The 16,434-nt window shown below is 45.5% G+C and overlaps 2 protein-coding genes across 9 annotated transcripts in view; one reads left to right on the plus strand and one right to left on the minus strand.

Annotated features, from left to right (window-relative positions):
• Positions 1 to 1,282: 1,282 nt before the first annotated feature.
• Positions 1,283 to 9,738, minus strand: MPC2 (mitochondrial pyruvate carrier 2). The gene is made up of 5 exons (XM_069785477.1): positions 9,501 to 9,738; positions 5,301 to 5,341; positions 3,334 to 3,418; positions 2,186 to 2,297; positions 1,283 to 1,529 (listed from the first exon to the last, which is right to left on the minus strand). Exons 1-5 carry the CDS (start codon positions 9,604 to 9,606, stop codon positions 1,472 to 1,474), a joined length of 402 nt encoding a protein of 133 aa, XP_069641578.1. The 5' UTR covers positions 9,607 to 9,738; the 3' UTR covers positions 1,283 to 1,471.
• Positions 9,739 to 10,278: 540 nt separating this feature from the next.
• Positions 10,279 to 16,434, plus strand: part of DCAF6 (DDB1 and CUL4 associated factor 6) — a 91,624-nt gene continuing 85,468 nt past the window's right edge. For 3 of the 8 annotated variants that reach the window (XM_069785462.1, XM_069785465.1, XM_069785466.1), the window contains exon 1: positions 10,279 to 10,564. In XM_069785462.1, the coding sequence (XP_069641563.1) occupies positions 10,471 to 10,564 (94 nt within the window). In that variant the 5' untranslated portion in view covers positions 10,279 to 10,470. The remainder of the gene's footprint in view (positions 10,565 to 16,434) is intronic. The other 5 variants (XM_069785468.1, XM_069785463.1, XM_069785469.1 and 2 more) reach the window with 5 other exon arrangements.

The following is a 16,434-nucleotide window of genomic DNA, read 5'->3' on the forward strand; positions in this document are numbered from 1 at the left end:
AAAACCAATACAATACCCTGTATTACCACTTCAGCTAGGAGAACTAAGAAATGCATGTGAAACTAGCAGAACACACATAGGAGAGAAATAGCTTCATGGCAGGACACCCCCTGAAAAAGGGAAGCTGACAGACTTATCAGGTGCATGTCTTGTAAGAATGGAAAATGCTTTCCCTAAAGTATCCAGCACAAATGCTTTGCACAGGATAATATAACATTATACATAGAGTGAGAAAGGAGGGGACATCGGTGCCACAGCAAGGTGCTGTAGCTCATGCAACTATAGAATGGTTTCCTCTCCACCCTTGCCATGCTGGAGTGATAACTCAAATGGGGTGTATGTGGGGGGAAGTAGGGGTGGAGAGAGACTTAATAACAGGAGTTTCCAAAACTCCAGTATTTCAAGGCCTTCATTTTCCTGAAAGCTGAATCCTGAAGAAGCTACTCTGTCTCACAGTTATCTTTTTCTCCTGGATATAAATTCCTGAGCACTGGTACTGACTCCTAGCTTTGGTGGAAGAAGTCTCAGAGAACCTGCCAGGGAAGCTCATTGATGCTGTGCTCTGAGCACAATTGCCTTGTACTTCTCAGCAACAGATGAGCTCCACCAGTGTAATGCAAAGCCTTTGCTTGGAAGCTATTTCACAGTGGCACACTTTTCCTCTTTATGGGAGAATAAGTAGGGAGAGATGTTGTCTTTCAGGAAAGGCTTCAGTATTTATTCACAAACATGCCACAGATGGGAATATACCACTGCCTCCAAAGCTTTGGAGAACTGACATGCACATGTTTCCCAAGTGCACACCTTTGCAGGAAATCTGAATGCACTTAAGGAGGAGGTGGAAAGTGAGTAAGAGAAGTTTTGGCTGTTTATTTTTCACACTCCCAAGAACCAGGTGCTTAAATGTGCCCATCTTCTGCCTCTAGTTTAAAGGATGAGAGAAGCTAAAACACCAGTGGCATATACTAGTTTGCCCTCCTCTTGTTAAAGACGGCGTTGGCTGGAAAACAAAGGAAGATATACGTAGCTGAAAAGAATATCCTAACGCTACCAGGGAAGAGCATCAGGGAATGAAATGCAAATGCTACTGTTGTTGGTTACTGAAAGTATGGTAAAACCTCACCCAGACTGATTACTTCAGTCTGAGGCTCTGGCTGACTGTCACCAGTACCATGTCACTCCTGGCACTGTTCACTAGAGTCAGATAAGGTGGGGCCCAGCAACTCATTCTAGGCACAATCAACAATCAGTTTCTTTTAAAGAGGCAATATAAGACACACAATTTTACTTCAATTCAAAAGGTTGCACTTTATTTAAATGTATGGAGATATTGTTATTTGCACTTAGAAAATACTTGCTGTCTAGACATTTAGAATTCCTCTTTCATTTTCTCAGAGGAAAAAACATTAAAATTAGTGAAGCTAGGTCCCATGGGGAAGGGTTTGTGCGTTGTTGGATTTGACCTGTTGGGTTAAGCATCTCTTTGCTGCAGCTGCTCTTGTTGTTTTGCTTTTAGCTCCCGATTATACCTATAGGGAAAAAAAAAATTTAAAAAAGGAGTGGAGACTAAGAATAGAACACCAGTTACAATAACAGTGTCTTCCTAACAACCTGTTCAGCAGAGGAGGTTTAAAATTACAACGGACTTGAGGGTGGATACTCAGGATAGGATAGTTCAGTTCATGTAAGAAGTTCCAAATTTGTTGTCAAGTTTGCCTCATTCCTGGCCAGTACCGAAGCCCGAGAACTCCAAATTTGCCCTCAAGAAATAACTTAAAAAAAACCAACCAACCACTGCTCTGCTTAAGAGCCCTTCGATCCAGCTGGAACTGACACGATTCAACACTGAAAGCTGACAAAAGTGCAAAACTTCTGAGGAGGAGAAAGTCTAGGCTGTTTGTCAGTCAGACCTACAGCTTTTAAAGAATGCCTTAGACCCAGAAACTACAGCTTGCATAGCGCATTCCTTAAAATGTGCTCTAGCTATACTGAAAATATTTAAAGCTTTGCTCCCACTTAACTGGAAAACTAACAATGTAGCAAAGAAGTTCTGCAATGTTTAATTAATTGTTCAGTTCCTCTTGCCTGTTGCACTGAGGCTGGTGGAATTTATAAATTCCTGGTTAAGATGAGGTGGTGTGAATGCTTAGTTATCGTATGTAGAGTAGCCCTTCTTAATACATACCTCCATATTCGGAAGAGTTGAGAGCCACCAGCACAGCCAACAAAGAAGTTCACAGCAAAGAGACTCCAGTTTTTAGGAATAATAACTAGAGAGTACCTTGACCAAATAAGGCCTGTTGAATGAAGGGGGAAGATCTTAAGTCTTTAAAGTGAAATATTCAGACATTCCCCTAAGTTTGGAGAAAGAATCATGGGCCAGTTTAAGTAAACAAGTTGTACAACTTCATGTTAGACAACTGCTTTTCTATTTCTCGGTTAAAAGCGCATCAAGTGCCAGTGGGACAGGTATTGCATTTTTCCAAATAACTAGACAATAAGGTCAATCATAGCCTTAATATCAAACAAAGATCCTCTGTACTCTATTGCAGTCTAGACCTTAATTCTCCAGCACAGTTGCAGGGTAGTGGCATTTTGCTGTAGTATATCCAGCTTGCTGCACCAGCTTAGAGATTACAGAATTTACCAGTCAAGAAAGGCTTACCTATCATGCAGAATGCACAGCACTGTGTCGGATATCAAAATAAAGTCTAGAGAAGGAAGAAGGTGGCAGCTATAATGTTGATTTTCAGCTTTAGCTGCCACAAGTCCCGCCCCTGACAAGAACTGGTAGAACACCTTGAATACAGAATATTGTTTCTGCCAGTGTGAAAATTCACAGCAGACAGCAGTGCAGCAGTCCGTGTACCCACTGCTTCCAAATTCTTTTAACACATGGAAATTCCTTCCAGTTATGTTAGTGTAATTACTCTACCATTGTTTAATCTCTTAAAGTCTGTTCTAAAAAAGTCACTATACCCTGGACTGATTTCAAAATTACTTGACCTGAAGCAAAAGAGGTCACTTAGTGGAATGAGTGGTATCGTAACTTAAGAGATGAAACTCATACCCTAACTCATAACAACTTGCTCTGGACAATTCCAAATTAAGACACGTGTAGAAAACTGTTAGATAATCACAGAACTCTTACAGATTTAATAACAAGTATAGGTCTGTCCTAGAATTATCATCTGACAGCAATAGTGACAGCTAGCATATTATAGTTAACCCTTTTCTATAGAAGTGGATTAGTACTGATGGAGGATTCAGAAAGAAGCGTATACAGTTTTAGAGAGGGTGCTGTGTAAAAGCATGGAGTAACTTTGGCTTTACCTGTGGCCATTAGTACTGCAGACTGTGCTGTGCTGAGTTTTTCTGCTGGTCTGGTCATATCAGCCATTCCAGCACATACCAAACCCTGTAAAGAGAAATTCAGTGAGCACCAGTCAAGTACCAGGACCTCCTGCAACAGATCAAACACTTTAAAAGGGGAAGTTGCTTCATAGCTCAGTGCTTATTCTATATGCATTATGCAGGAAATGGGATGCATTATATGAGCAGAGTAATTAGACTCTTGGAGACCCCATTCACTTCTAGTCCCTTGTGGTAGGAATAAGAACACAGTTATGGGGGGGTGCAACTGGCTTGCAATAAAATCCCAGGCAGTGGCAATTTTGTATTAATTTAAGAACAAGGTTAATTTAAGCTTTTAAGCTTAAGAAAGCAGCTGGGGAAAAAAATGGTTTTCATGCAACAAGCAGAAGCTTATCTAAATAAGGCCTTTCTTCCTAAAGCTCAGGGTGAGATATTGCTGGTAAAGATGTAGGTGTGACACCATATAGTCTTCACTCAGCTTCATATGAGGAGGTGGAAGTGCTTCTTTTTTAATACAATTTCAGTAAAAGTAGAAAACTTCAGGTGAGGTGAGGAATAGCTTGGCTGATCTACTTGACAACATTACTAACAAACACGCTGCTTGATTTGGTTTGTTGTGTTACTGCCCTCTACTGGAAATACAATTTCATGTTCACGTTACAGGCATTCACCAAAAAAACCCAACCTCAAAGCCAAAAAACCTAAATCCCACAAATAAGGGAGTCCTAACACTTTTAATTCACCGACTGCCACTAAGGACTCCTTTGGCTCCAATCAAGAAAGCAGTTTTCAAGGGTAGATACTTCTGTGTGCTGCCTCACTTATGGGATTGATACCGCTGCAGTGGTGCCATGGAGGTACAGACTTTGAGCACACTTGGGTAACTGCAGTAAATGCACCTTTGCCATGTAGGGGGAAAGTCATTTTAACTTCTCACTGAAGAACTTCACTGTGAGCTTAGAGAAGTCTTCCTGCATGTTCACAAAAGAAAAACCATCTGTGTATAAGCTCTTTTGATACAGCAGCAGTTGACACCAGCCTGCTCAGAAGAGATGCCTGTATGCTCAGGCTCAAGAGCATGTTGCCTGGGGGAGTCTCTCAGAAAGGGGAAAGTTAACCATGGTTACTGCAGCTCCAGTTTAGATTGTCAAAGAAACCAAGCTACAGCTTAGAGCATAACGCATTGCCTGTGGCCTATAAAAAGTTGGGGTTAACAATGGCAAACTTACAAACCAGCTGGCAATAGTAAGAGCAGGTTATATCCTTGGTTGTTATCAAACAAGGAGATCAAACAGCTTCATGATTTTAGAGGTCACTTATTTCATCTGTAGCAATACAGCAACTAGGAGGAGTACAGTGAATTAGGAGGAGGCATATACTTCACCCTGTGCACAAACACAGCCAAGGGATGTGACCAAGTGGGAAGCAGAACTGCACAGGAAGCGGAGAGCTACTGATAGCCAAAATGGCAGTGCCGTTTTAATTTTGTTTTCTCAAGATTACCTTGCACTCTGACACACTTTAACCTGCCTTCAAACTATGAGGCTTAGGAATTGGCTTGCTTAAGATACTATTCAAATTCCTCAATCTCAGAAGAAATACATGCTTTAAGCATTTTGAATTATGCCAGCTCATGCCTACCTTGAGCAACAGTTAGTGTTTCACAGAAGAAAGCTTTTGTGAAACTTTCAGCAAAGAGTACAATTTTTTCCACAAAGCATTTTTCTCCCACTGTATTCCCTGCATGTTGTGCTATACATTATTAAGGCTAATTTTGTTCCTCCCCGTATATTACAAATTAGAGACTTGGTATTAAATCTTTCTGTAGGCTCAGATATCTGCAAGGAAACCATTGCTTGCTCAATGGGTTGCTGTAGATTGCCCTCCGATTGCGATCCAGACACCAGCTGGCATCTTATACTTACCCATTTCATAATAGGTGCCCAGAAAAACACTGTTTTGGGACCTGAGAGAGGAGGGGGAAAAAAAGAAAAGAAGTTAAATTATTCAGTGAGATGTAGCTGTTTTAATATCTACAGTAAGTTTTGGAGTTGTTTCATTTTTTTAAATAATGAATTGTGTATATTAGCGCAGTTTCTACCACTGTATGAGCTCTATCACCTAATACTTATAGTTCATCAGCTCAGTGCATCAACCTTCAGTTGTGTAATCAGGCCACCCATTTCTGCAACAGATGAGTAGGATTTTGTATTTCCCTTTTTAAGCAAACGACACTAGAGCAGGCAAAATGCACTTATAGTGAAAGGAGTTAGGATAAGGCCTAGGAACAGTGAAGACAGTTTCTATATAGTGATTAAAAGCTACTCTACAGCTGGACTAACAGAAATAGTATTTGAAATCTTTGTGAACTGAATCTTGTAAACTAAAACCCCCAAATATTTTATTACTGGTACTGTAACAAGTCACTTCCTCCTTCCCTTCCCAAATCACAGCCCACCTCTTCATGCTACCGAAGACATGCTGTGCAGCAGCATTAGATGATTAAAGTGAGAGTACAGATTGCAAACATAAGTAGCAGTAAATGTCGCAAGGGGAGTGTCCTCATTCACCCTAATCTGCATCCCTGAATAACCACGTCTTTCTAGCAGAAACAATGCTTCCCTCCGAATCAACCCTACACCCCAATAATCTACCAATAGGCCAAGGAGGATAATGGGGGAAGAGGACAAGATCTACAGAAGGAAGGGAGAAAAGTCAATGGAATAGGATCTGGGGGAAAATATCTCTTCCAAATACATACGTCCTACAGCAGTGCTAAAATAGCAACTGGTTGGTTAAAACAAAGTACTGTAATGCCACACCTACAATGTGCAGGTTGCCAACCACGCCAGAAATCATTAATCTAGGACTACCACTCGAAGTCTTAAAAGAGAGACCACAATCCAAAGTACCAACCCACCGCACTGGGAGACAGTCAGGACACTGGTTCCGATTTCATCAAAACACATGAAGTTTTAGGTCTTGCTAGGCCACTGCTCAGTATTCTGATAACATGCAAGATGAAGCCAAGTTTTCACCATAATATGTTACATATTATGAGTAAAGTTTTTAAATATGATAAACAGTAGGACTTTGGTTGCTTGCTTTTTATGTGAGCTAATTTTTCACTAACAATTCAGCCTTAAAAAGGCCTTGCAGTAACTATTTGTACTCCCTGTTTTAAGTACCTTCAAGTTTAAAACTGTGACTTGGGAAAAATTAACTGTCAGGTTTCTACAGCAAGCACCTGTGAAGCAACTCATAATTTGGGGGATAAGACTAATTCTTACAAATACCAGTTGCTCACCTTAAAGCCAACTGAGCCCTGTAAAAGGGCAGGGCAACTGCAGCACAGAAGGCAACAAAAACTGGCTTGGCGGCTTTGTGTAAAGCCCTCTTAGACCCACACTGCTTGTGATAGTGATCAAGTTTCAAACTGCAGTTAATAACTACCAGCACATTACTTTTGTCTTAGATAACTGAATGTTTCTACCTACATGGGATTTAATTTTTTTTAGGATGCCTGGGGTGGTGCAGCCACTAAAACTGCCTAATGTTGTTGAACAAATACAGCCCGATAGTCATCTTTTAAAGATAGAAACTTCAGTTGCTGTTCTCTCAGGCAGCTACTTAGTATGTCAGTATCAGGCTGCAAATACAGCTCTTTATAAATCAGTCTTACAGAGGTCCCACGAAAGTAGCTTTAATTACTATCATCTATTTTCTTCTAAAACACAAATTCAGATTTGGAGTACTAGAGAATGTGGGGTCAGTATAAATTATTAAATCGACATTCCCTAAACAGCTAGCAAACTTTTCAAGAAGACTGACATTAATTTTTATTAATAAGAGATAACTTGGTAATTTAAAACTGCTGACTTCAAAAGTAAGAAACAATTGAAGACAAGTAAGGTACCAAGCCAAGCTTGTTATAAGGGAAGACTGTCAAATGCCTTAAGCAGAACACCTCTGCTGGACGCACTCCAATAAGCATCCAGCTGGGGCGAGCTCTTCCCAGATCCTGACACCTGGAATTTTTCAAGGGTGAATTTGACAGCAGCACATCAGAGCAGGGGCATACCACAGGCTAAGTTGGACATTGTGTGTGTCACCAGCTTATAGAATTTACAACTTCTATTAAATGTAAGAAGTCTTTGTCCTGGAGAGTTTAGTTTAATCAGGCAAAGTGAACCAAAGAGGCCAAAGGAGAGGGAGTAGAAGCACAGCCCATGCTTCCCCGTGGCTGCCAAGAGCAATGTTCCCCGCTCTGTGGCAGCCTGGGGAGTTGGTGTGCTGTACCCCAGGCCCTTCGCTGTCCTCCAGCGGCCTCACTCTGTGCAATGCCAGCCAAGAAAACGCTTTTCAGACCAGGCTTCAATTACTTCACTGGAAGCTTTCTCTGTGCCAGAAAACAAGTAGGCATTGTTCTTCATTTCTCCCAAGTGATTTATAATTTCATTATAATGACACTTATACTCCTAAATTAGACTAGAAACTTAGATACCACCAGAGATAAAATGTGAGCCTTTCATTTTTAACCTACTTGTTTTGCAGTCAGAGTGACATCTATTGCATAACTTTCTCACAGACTCACCTTCCAGACATTCAAGGCTGAAACAGAAGTGGCAGAGGTTCAGATTTGATACCTGCTTGCTCTGTGGCTTTTCTCACTTACGCCATCAGTACGGATTATGGCAGATATATATGTATATATACATACAGACCCACACAGAGTCCCTAAAAAATGGATTTTTTAAGATTAATTTCAATGTGATGGTGGTGAACAAAAGTGGCCCACAGGCAGTTCCATGAAGTGAAAAGCACTGCAAGAGAACCTCCAAAGCCTTTTTCAATTAGTACTACGGTTCTGATGAAGAATGAACATAGATGTTCCCAGTGCTCGCCATGCCTTGTATTCAATACAAGCAATTGGAAGCTGCCACATTTCACACAGGATGAATGTGGCACTCAGAAGCTTTTGGCACCTTTACAATGGAAGCGCTGGACATATTGACTTTTTAGATACAAAAATTACATTAATATTAAATATGTATATAGGTCTAGTGAATTCAGTACGAATCAGACATTTTAATAAACTGCAGTTTTCACTCTTTAACTGTGATTTCTAGAAAGCAACAATTTTCACTTCAAGAAAGGTCCATTATAGGAGGATGGAGCAATGGACCAAAAACCAAAGTCCACTTCTACAGTGCATATTACAGGTAGGTGAAGAGTCAAGGTTGCCTATCACACTGAAACAGAACAGTGGGAACAGCAGCCTATGGAATTTTGGGATTTTATCGAGCACTCTTTTTAACTATCCTATGCAATTTGTTTACATAACAAACATCACCTCAATGGCACTGAAGCAGATCATTTTACAAGAGGGTTCTCCCTAATAACCCAAACCCCCATGTTTGCTCAAGTAAAGGTGAGCTTTAGGTCAGCTGATAGTAGCCCATTTCAGGGAATCTTGAGCCCTTCCGACCCCACAGGAGCCCTTCGGCTACGACAGCGGATTCCTCAAGGGCACGAGCTGCCTTCGGTAGCAGGGCCGGATTCACCAGAAAGCGGCTCGACTTAAACCAGAGTACACTTCAGGAACCCTTGCCGCGCTCCCCCCCCCGCTATTTTTTCAGCACATCCACGTGAAAGAAGTGGCAGCTGAAGCCTTCGGGCCCCTCTGGAAGTCGTCACGGCCCCCGGAGGAGGGTCAGGCAGCCCAGCCGCCCCCCGCGTTCAAACGGCGGGGCCGTGCGGCAGCGGCGGCGCTCCGGTCCGGTCCGGTCCGCTCGTGCATCCCGGCAGACGGCAGCAACAGCAGCTCGCGTCGCGCCTGTCGCCCTCCGTCCTCCCAAAGAAGAGAGGTCTTCCTCTGACGAGCGGGAGCCCGCTCTTCGGCAGCCTTCCCCGCGCCACGGCCACGGCTCTGCCGCCCCGACCCCGCCTCCCGCCCGCCGGACCCCGCTGCCCAGCGCTCTGGCAGCCGCGGCAGCCCCCGGGGGACCCCCCCCCCCCCGCACCCCGCCTCCTCCTCCGCGGACCCAACCGGCGGCCAAGGTGACCCCCTCGGCCCTCCCCGCGCGGAGCCGCCCGGCGGCCGGCGGAGGACGCCCCGTCGTTACCTGCCGGGTGGTTGTAAAAGGGCCGGAACCGCGGCGGCAGCTTGAGCTCGATGCGGTCGAGCAGTCGGTGGTAGGAGGCGCGGAGCCCCGCGACGGCGGCCGCCATGTCGGGACGGCGAGGGGGGGGCGCGGGGGCCGGGCGGCGGCGGCGGCGGCGGCGGCGGCGGGGAGGGGGCGAGCGGGTGCCGGCAGCTCCTTCCCTCCGCGACCCTCCGTCCTTCCACCGCTGGCGAGCCCCGCCTACCTGTCACCCCCGTGCCGGGGGGAGGAGCGCCGCTTCCTGCGCGCTGATTGGCGACCTGCGCAAGAGGCGGGGAGGGGCGGAGGGGTTCGCGCAGCGCTATTGGTTAAGGGTGGCCCGCCCCCGCCTCGCGAGGGGAGCTGGCGCCAGGCGCTCGGAGGCGGTGTCCCGGCCGTCTTGGGGAAGGGCGCGAGCGCCCGGCGCAGAGATGGCCGCCGGCGCCGCTTCACTCTCCCATCCGAGATGGCCGGCGCGGGAAACCCCCGAGCCGTGACCGCACGCCCGAACCCAAGATGGCCGCCTCGTGGCTTCATCGCTTGGCTCGAGAGCCGGTTCGGCCGGCGAAGCCGAGCGCGTTGACGGCACCCGCCGTTTCCACGACGCGCCCTCCCCTTTCGGGGCGGGGCGGGCCCCCCTCGGCGCGACCTTCCCAGCTCGCGCGAGACGCCCAGAGTCTCGGAGCGCTGCGCCCCCCCCCGCCTCGGCGGCGGGGGCGGGGCGCCGCGGGGGCGGGGCGCCAGGCATGGGGGCGGGGCGAGGAGCCGCCGCCGGTCCCGCCGCCGCTCCCTCCGCGTCGGTGCCTCGGCGCGAGGCGGGCGGGCGGACGAGCGAGCGAACGCCGCGCGCGCGGGCCGGTCGGTCCGTTTCCATGGTGATCGCGCGGGGCGGCCGGTACCAGCAGAGCGCCCGACACCCCTCCCTCCCGCCGCGCCCCGTCGGCGGGGGGCCATGTCCCGCGGGCACTGCCCCCACCTGCTGTGGGACGTGCGGAAGCGGAGCCTGGGGCTGGAGGAGCCCGGCCTGCTGCGGAGGCACTACCTGGGTAAGGGCGGGGGCCGCGGCGCGGGCGGGCGAGGCGAGGCGGGCGCCGTCGAGCCGTTCTTAGCCCCCACCCCCACCCCTGGGGTGAGGAGGGGGCCGCGCGCCCCTTCCGACCGCCGCGGCCGGGCGCCCCCCTCTCCCCAGGCGCGGGGCGGGGGTAGGTGACAGCGGATTCTCCCCCACACACACCCCCCGCGAGGCGCGCGCGCGCGCGCTGGAGGCGGGGCGCGGCGGGAAGAGGGTCCGCGCGTGGCGTGGCGGGGGGTGTGGGGTGCTGCCGGCCGGCCCCCGGTCTGAGCCCGGTTCCCCACCCCCGCCGCGGCGCTGCCGGCTGGTGTCGCTTCCCCTCTCGGCCGGGGTGTCCCGCGGCGGCTGCCGGCTCCGAAGTTTCCTGTGCCCCGCGTGGGGCGGCCCCTGTCGTCGTGTGTGTGTGTCGTGGGTGTCGTCGTCCCCCCGCCATCCCTCCGCGCCCTGGAGGGGTCCCGGGCAGGGCCCTCGGCTCCCTCCGCGGGCTGCCTCCGCTGCCCGGCGGCCCCCGCCCGCCCCTCTCTCTCCCTGAAGGAACTGTTGCGTGAGGGAGATCCAGCGGGGAAGTTGGGCGGCGGCGCGGATCGCGGCGGCTCAAAATAGACCGGGAGCCGTGGCTTATGCCCGGGGCTGAGCGGGCTCCGGATTTACCGGCCCTGAGCCTCTAAAGATTGCTAACAAAACACGTAAATGCCGGGATAATAGCGTGATTGTTCTCCGGGCTTTTCGGCGTTTCCTGGGTTTTGAAAGCTGAATGCTGGGCAGAGCCGCTTGAACGTGTTCGGTGCCGGCTTATTTAGCGCGTCTTTGTGTTCACAACTGCTCTGCGGCGGCCGGGGTGGGGGTGTGGGTGTCTCTAAATACGCCCCAGCTCCTTGCTGCTCGCCCTTTCACACGCTCAGCTCGTTATTTTCACTTTCCAAGCGCCGTACGTGAAAAACAGCGTTAGTTTCAGTTTACGAGGCTTCAGGGCGATTTCTTTAGTGTAAAAGAACTATTGATATTCTTTGTAATGGCGCAGGTTGCGTGCATTCCGCATCTCCCCGTGCCCAAAAATATTTTAAAAAAATATTTATTCACGTGTTTTTTGGAGGTGTGACGGTCTATCGCATATATCATGATGACACTCGGATCTGGGGACGGGGGTGGGGGTGGTGGCTCTCCAGGGAAGATGGCTTATTGGTCGCAAACACACTCTTTTGTGCTTGTGGGGCAAAATAATTCCTGCTTTTGAGTCGAAACGTTGAGTGCTTGAGATGGAACTTATTTACAGCATTGTAAAAAGTCTGTCTTTGTACCTCCTAGGCATTTCTGAGTGTGGTTGGTATTGGTTTTCATTTGGTTTCCTGGTGGAATTTAAGGTGGCGTATCACATTACCAAGTCTAACTCGGTAGTTTTCTGTCTGTCGCCCCTGAGCACTCAGTAATCCACAAAAGGTAACTGGGAAAAGCAAGGCCATTGCTGGTAGGTTTTCATCTATTATAGAGAGGGTGTATGTGTGTAGAGCACCTATGTGCACTTAAGTCCTTTGGAAAGAATTTTTGAGGTCCTAAAATTGGAAAAGGTTGAGAAGTAATAGTCTAACTGCTTTTGACTTTTGTTATGCCTTGACAGCTGTGCTTGGCCAAGTCTTAGCTGAGGATTGTCCTAATTTTTAGTGGTCAAACATGGGTATCCTTCCGGCTGGATGCTTAAGGAATTTTTATTTTATTTTTCCTGCTCCAGTAGGAGTAGAAAAGCTCAATGTTAAAATTAGAACTGTAGTGTGTAGATTTTGAAGAAGCACCATAAGACCTTTTTTTTTTTTTTTTTTTTTTGGATCAGTAGAAATCCTCCTCCCAGATTTATTAAGATCTCTTTCCTGGACACTGCTCCAATAAAACATGCATAACTTCAGTTAAAAACAAAATCCCTCTGGTGACGAGGTTAAGGTCTCATATTTACTGTTTTTCATTTAACCTAAACACATTCAGTAGCTTTATAGCCTTGAGAAAATAGGACCTGAGAGAGGCTTCCTGCTGAATTGATGTCAAGATCTGCATTGGTGGTGGTAAGAGTTGCTCAGTCCTTGCTGACTTCTGCTTTTAACGAAAGGGGCTTGTGTTGAAAATGGCATTCATGGCCTTAATAGACCCACTAATTTTGCTGCTAGTCAGGTACGATTGCTTGTGTGGAGATTTACCAGATGACAGGCCTGTTGGTGTGCCCTTTTGTGTGCAGTTTAGTGGATGTATGGGTCTTCCCTCTTTCAGGCTTCAGCAGTTCTATGTAGGAGCTTTGTTGTTTGGACACAGATTAAGTCCACAGTGGTCAGATAGGTAACATTGATTGTTGATCATTGCTGATCTAGTCCGAATGGGAAGTAAGGTTTCTTCCTATTTATACTGTTTTTATACTGTTTCAACAGTCTGATAGAACAAATGCAAGTCAAGCATTTAATTTTGACTTTGAAATAGTATTGGGAGACTTGAGGCATTGTCCATGTGCATTTTTTGCTTGTTTGTTTGGGGTTTTTGTTTGGGTAGGTTTTTTTGGTAAATTTGTCAAAACAATTATGGATACCAGTGCAAAATAAAGTAGGTTATATGTCTCTTCATTGTCTGCTGCTCTTTTTCAACCAGGAAATCAAAGGAGAACCTTCATAGCAAGTCTGTAACTAACAATGCAGTTCACGGTGTGTTGGAAGGAATATGTGTATATATGAATGATACTTGCATAGTGGAACCATTCATTTGGAGGGTGTTGTTATGCTACAATGTAGAATATGGGGAATATTGAAAGGGACTACGTATTGAAGGAAGATATCTGAGAATTAAGTGCTGTTTCCTATTTACTCTGTTTCAGTTTCATGTGAACTGGCAATCAAGTGGCACTCTATTTATAGCCGCTTTCAGCTTTCGAAAACAGCTGCTCCAGGAAGGATCTGTGCATCATACTGTACCTTTCCATGCAGATAGTTCACTCCTGGAATTTATGTCCTTGCAAAAAACCTCTGATTTTGCAAGATCTCTAAATAATTGCTCTGAAACCTAGTCAGCTCTGGACAGAGTTCTAGAGGAAAGTCCTGTGGAGATGGGGCAATGTGTATGCACCTGGGACATGTCCTTCAGATGTTACCATTTCGTAAGAAATCTTGCTGTGATGACAGAGGGAAAATGTGGGTCTTATCAATGTATTTTAGCTACATTTCTTCAGCATTTGTAGGCTAATTAGGCTCAGTTTCAGACAGTGCTTGTATCTGAAGTCTCCGGAGAAAGCCAAGCCTTGGGGAGGCTGTCAGTAACGCTCTTTTCTTTGGTTCAGTTTGGGCACCCTCTTAGCCTAATGCTAGTGGGAGGAGTCCTGCTGCTGGATCATGGATGGAAACTGAGTTTCAGACTACTTTCAGTTGTTAAAAACATCGCAGTGCTTTTACACTGAAAACATTGGTAGTAAACTAGTATCCAATTTAAATTCTTCTTTGAAACCGGCAGGTGTAATTATTCAGTCATGATACTTTCCCAAGAATCCCCAAGTCTTTGTTGCCATTTTGTATCATTGTGGCAATATTTCAGTGACTAATGAACACACAAGTTCTGATAGCAGGTAAAGTGTTCAGTGCCATCACAATAAAGGCCTCTATGTGGGTGAAGTATAGCATATAATAATTTGACTAAAGAAATAGCAGCATGTGTGTCTTGCAAGAAGGAAGTGAGTCTATAATTCCTCTGAAGTATTTAATGTGACGGATTTATTTGCTTATCTGTGAAGGGTCATGCTGCTGAGGATGGCTCTGTTCAGCCAGGAGGAAGGCTGAAGAGTTTTTGGTTGGTTGGTTTGTTTGTTTGTTTGTTTGGGGGGAGGGGTTGGTTTGGGTTTTTTTGTGTGTGTGTTTGTTTGTTTGGGGGGGGGGGGCTGGCTTTATTTTTTGTTGTTAACTGACATAGCAGGTTATCTGGAGAAAATCTGTTAGTCTAAAATAGTTTGCAGAGGGGAACTGATTCTGGTTTTTAGCTCAGGGTGATTTTTGGAAGTTGTGATGCTTGATAGCAAGTATCAGAATAAGTCCATTCTCCCTAATCTCTGATATCCTTGTTCACATACTGTTTTCTAACAACTTCTTTCCTTGTAATACGAAATTTTTAAGCTTACCAGATTTCTTAGAGATAGTGTTGTGATGCTGTCTCCTGAGCTTCCACTCCTCCCTCTTTAAAGACCGTTTCATATCTTACTTTTTCTCATCCTGTTTTTTAAGATTTGGGAAAGGTTTGAAATCTATATGTTAACCTCAAGGAAACCAGTAGTTAGGTTCATTGTGGTCAAATTTTGTAAAGTTTCAACATCTGTTGCTAAAAAGAGAACTGTGAATATATTATTATGTAGGTAGGGAGAACTTGCTAAACTAATCAGGTGTCAGTAGCTCTCCCTCTTTACTGAGATGCACCATAGTAAAACCAAAACTACAGTTTTGAAGTAAGTTAATTGCCCTGCTCATAGGTAGGGTTGAAAAACAGGATAGGCAAGAATAGCTGTTATGTGTATGGACAACTGATTAGTTTTGATATTGACTATGTTACATTCATTACCTTATTAGTTTAAAAACTAATAGTGGCTCATTGAATGTAGGTAGAGTTGGGTGTTGCTGTTGAACATTTAATTTCTTCCTAAAATACGTTGCCCAGGGTGCAAGGGTGAAATTAATTCCGTAAAATACTGAAAAAATTTCATTCTCTCTGTTGCTTTTCCTTGGACAAACAAACAAACAAAAACCAGCAGAGATGGAAACTTGAATGTTAGTGAGAACAACTAGAAAGAGATGTGTTACTTTCCCCAATTTTGGTCCAGCTATATTTCAACACCTGGTGTCTTAATCTTTGAAAATAATGCAGAGTAAGAAGGGTCAGACAGCTTTAAAATGATCAGCTTTGTAGTTGGTACTCTTGTAGACTTGGAGATAGTCACAGAGTATTTAATCAGCCTTTCTTCTTTAATGCTTTGCATAATACTTTTGATGTTTAGTTATTTTCAGGTGCACCGTTACATTTCATGTCCTAAACCTCTGGTGTTAATTTCCTTTTTCAGCATGAATTAAAAACACTCATCTGTCACAGCTAAAACCCAGAATTCGTAGAGGTGTTTTATGTTGTTTTTCCTTCTACAAGTCTAGCAAATTAACTGCTGCTTGAAAAACAACCATTATAAATTTACCTGGTTGTCTGATTACAAGGACACAAATGGTTGACTGCTGTTTTAACGTAAACAGTGTAGCTTCCTGATGTGCGCATCTTCCACTGCACTTTGGTGTGTGCCCAGAAAACCAGTTCTGTAGTGATATATTCTGGTGCACACCAAATACTGTGTGAAACTAGGCTAGCTGAAGATTTTAGAAAGATACAGTTGAACTCCCCAAATTTTTTTCATTAGTGATGTTTTCCGAATAATAGAAATAGGCAGAGTCAGAATTCAAGTTCACAGTGTAATGAATGAATTAGAGGAAAATACATCTTTGAAACAAAATCAAACATCTTTAGTATCAACCCAACACGTGTCAGGCAGGAAATCTGGTGTAGTCATTGGATTATCAGTGGTTGTATAGAAAAGCTTAAGTTGTATAAGACCATTGTAGAAGAAGAATATTACTTTTTAATTGTAAAAAACACAAGAGAGTACAGTGATCAGGTATTGCCTTAAACTGGATGTGGTTTGGGTTTTTTTCCCTGTAAGTAAAAGCAAGAGTTAGCAACTATAGTCCTTAAAAAAATTACAGATGGCCAATTGAAAGAGCAATGTGTCACTGAGACCTGTTGATAACAAATTGAATTTGGAGCAGTTTAATGAAGAGACTAAAATGAATTCCCTGATAG

Source organism: Haliaeetus albicilla, chromosome 6, assembly GCF_947461875.1.
Source record: "Haliaeetus albicilla chromosome 6, bHalAlb1.1, whole genome shotgun sequence".
NCBI classification, from domain to species: Eukaryota; Metazoa; Chordata; class Aves; order Accipitriformes; family Accipitridae; genus Haliaeetus; species Haliaeetus albicilla.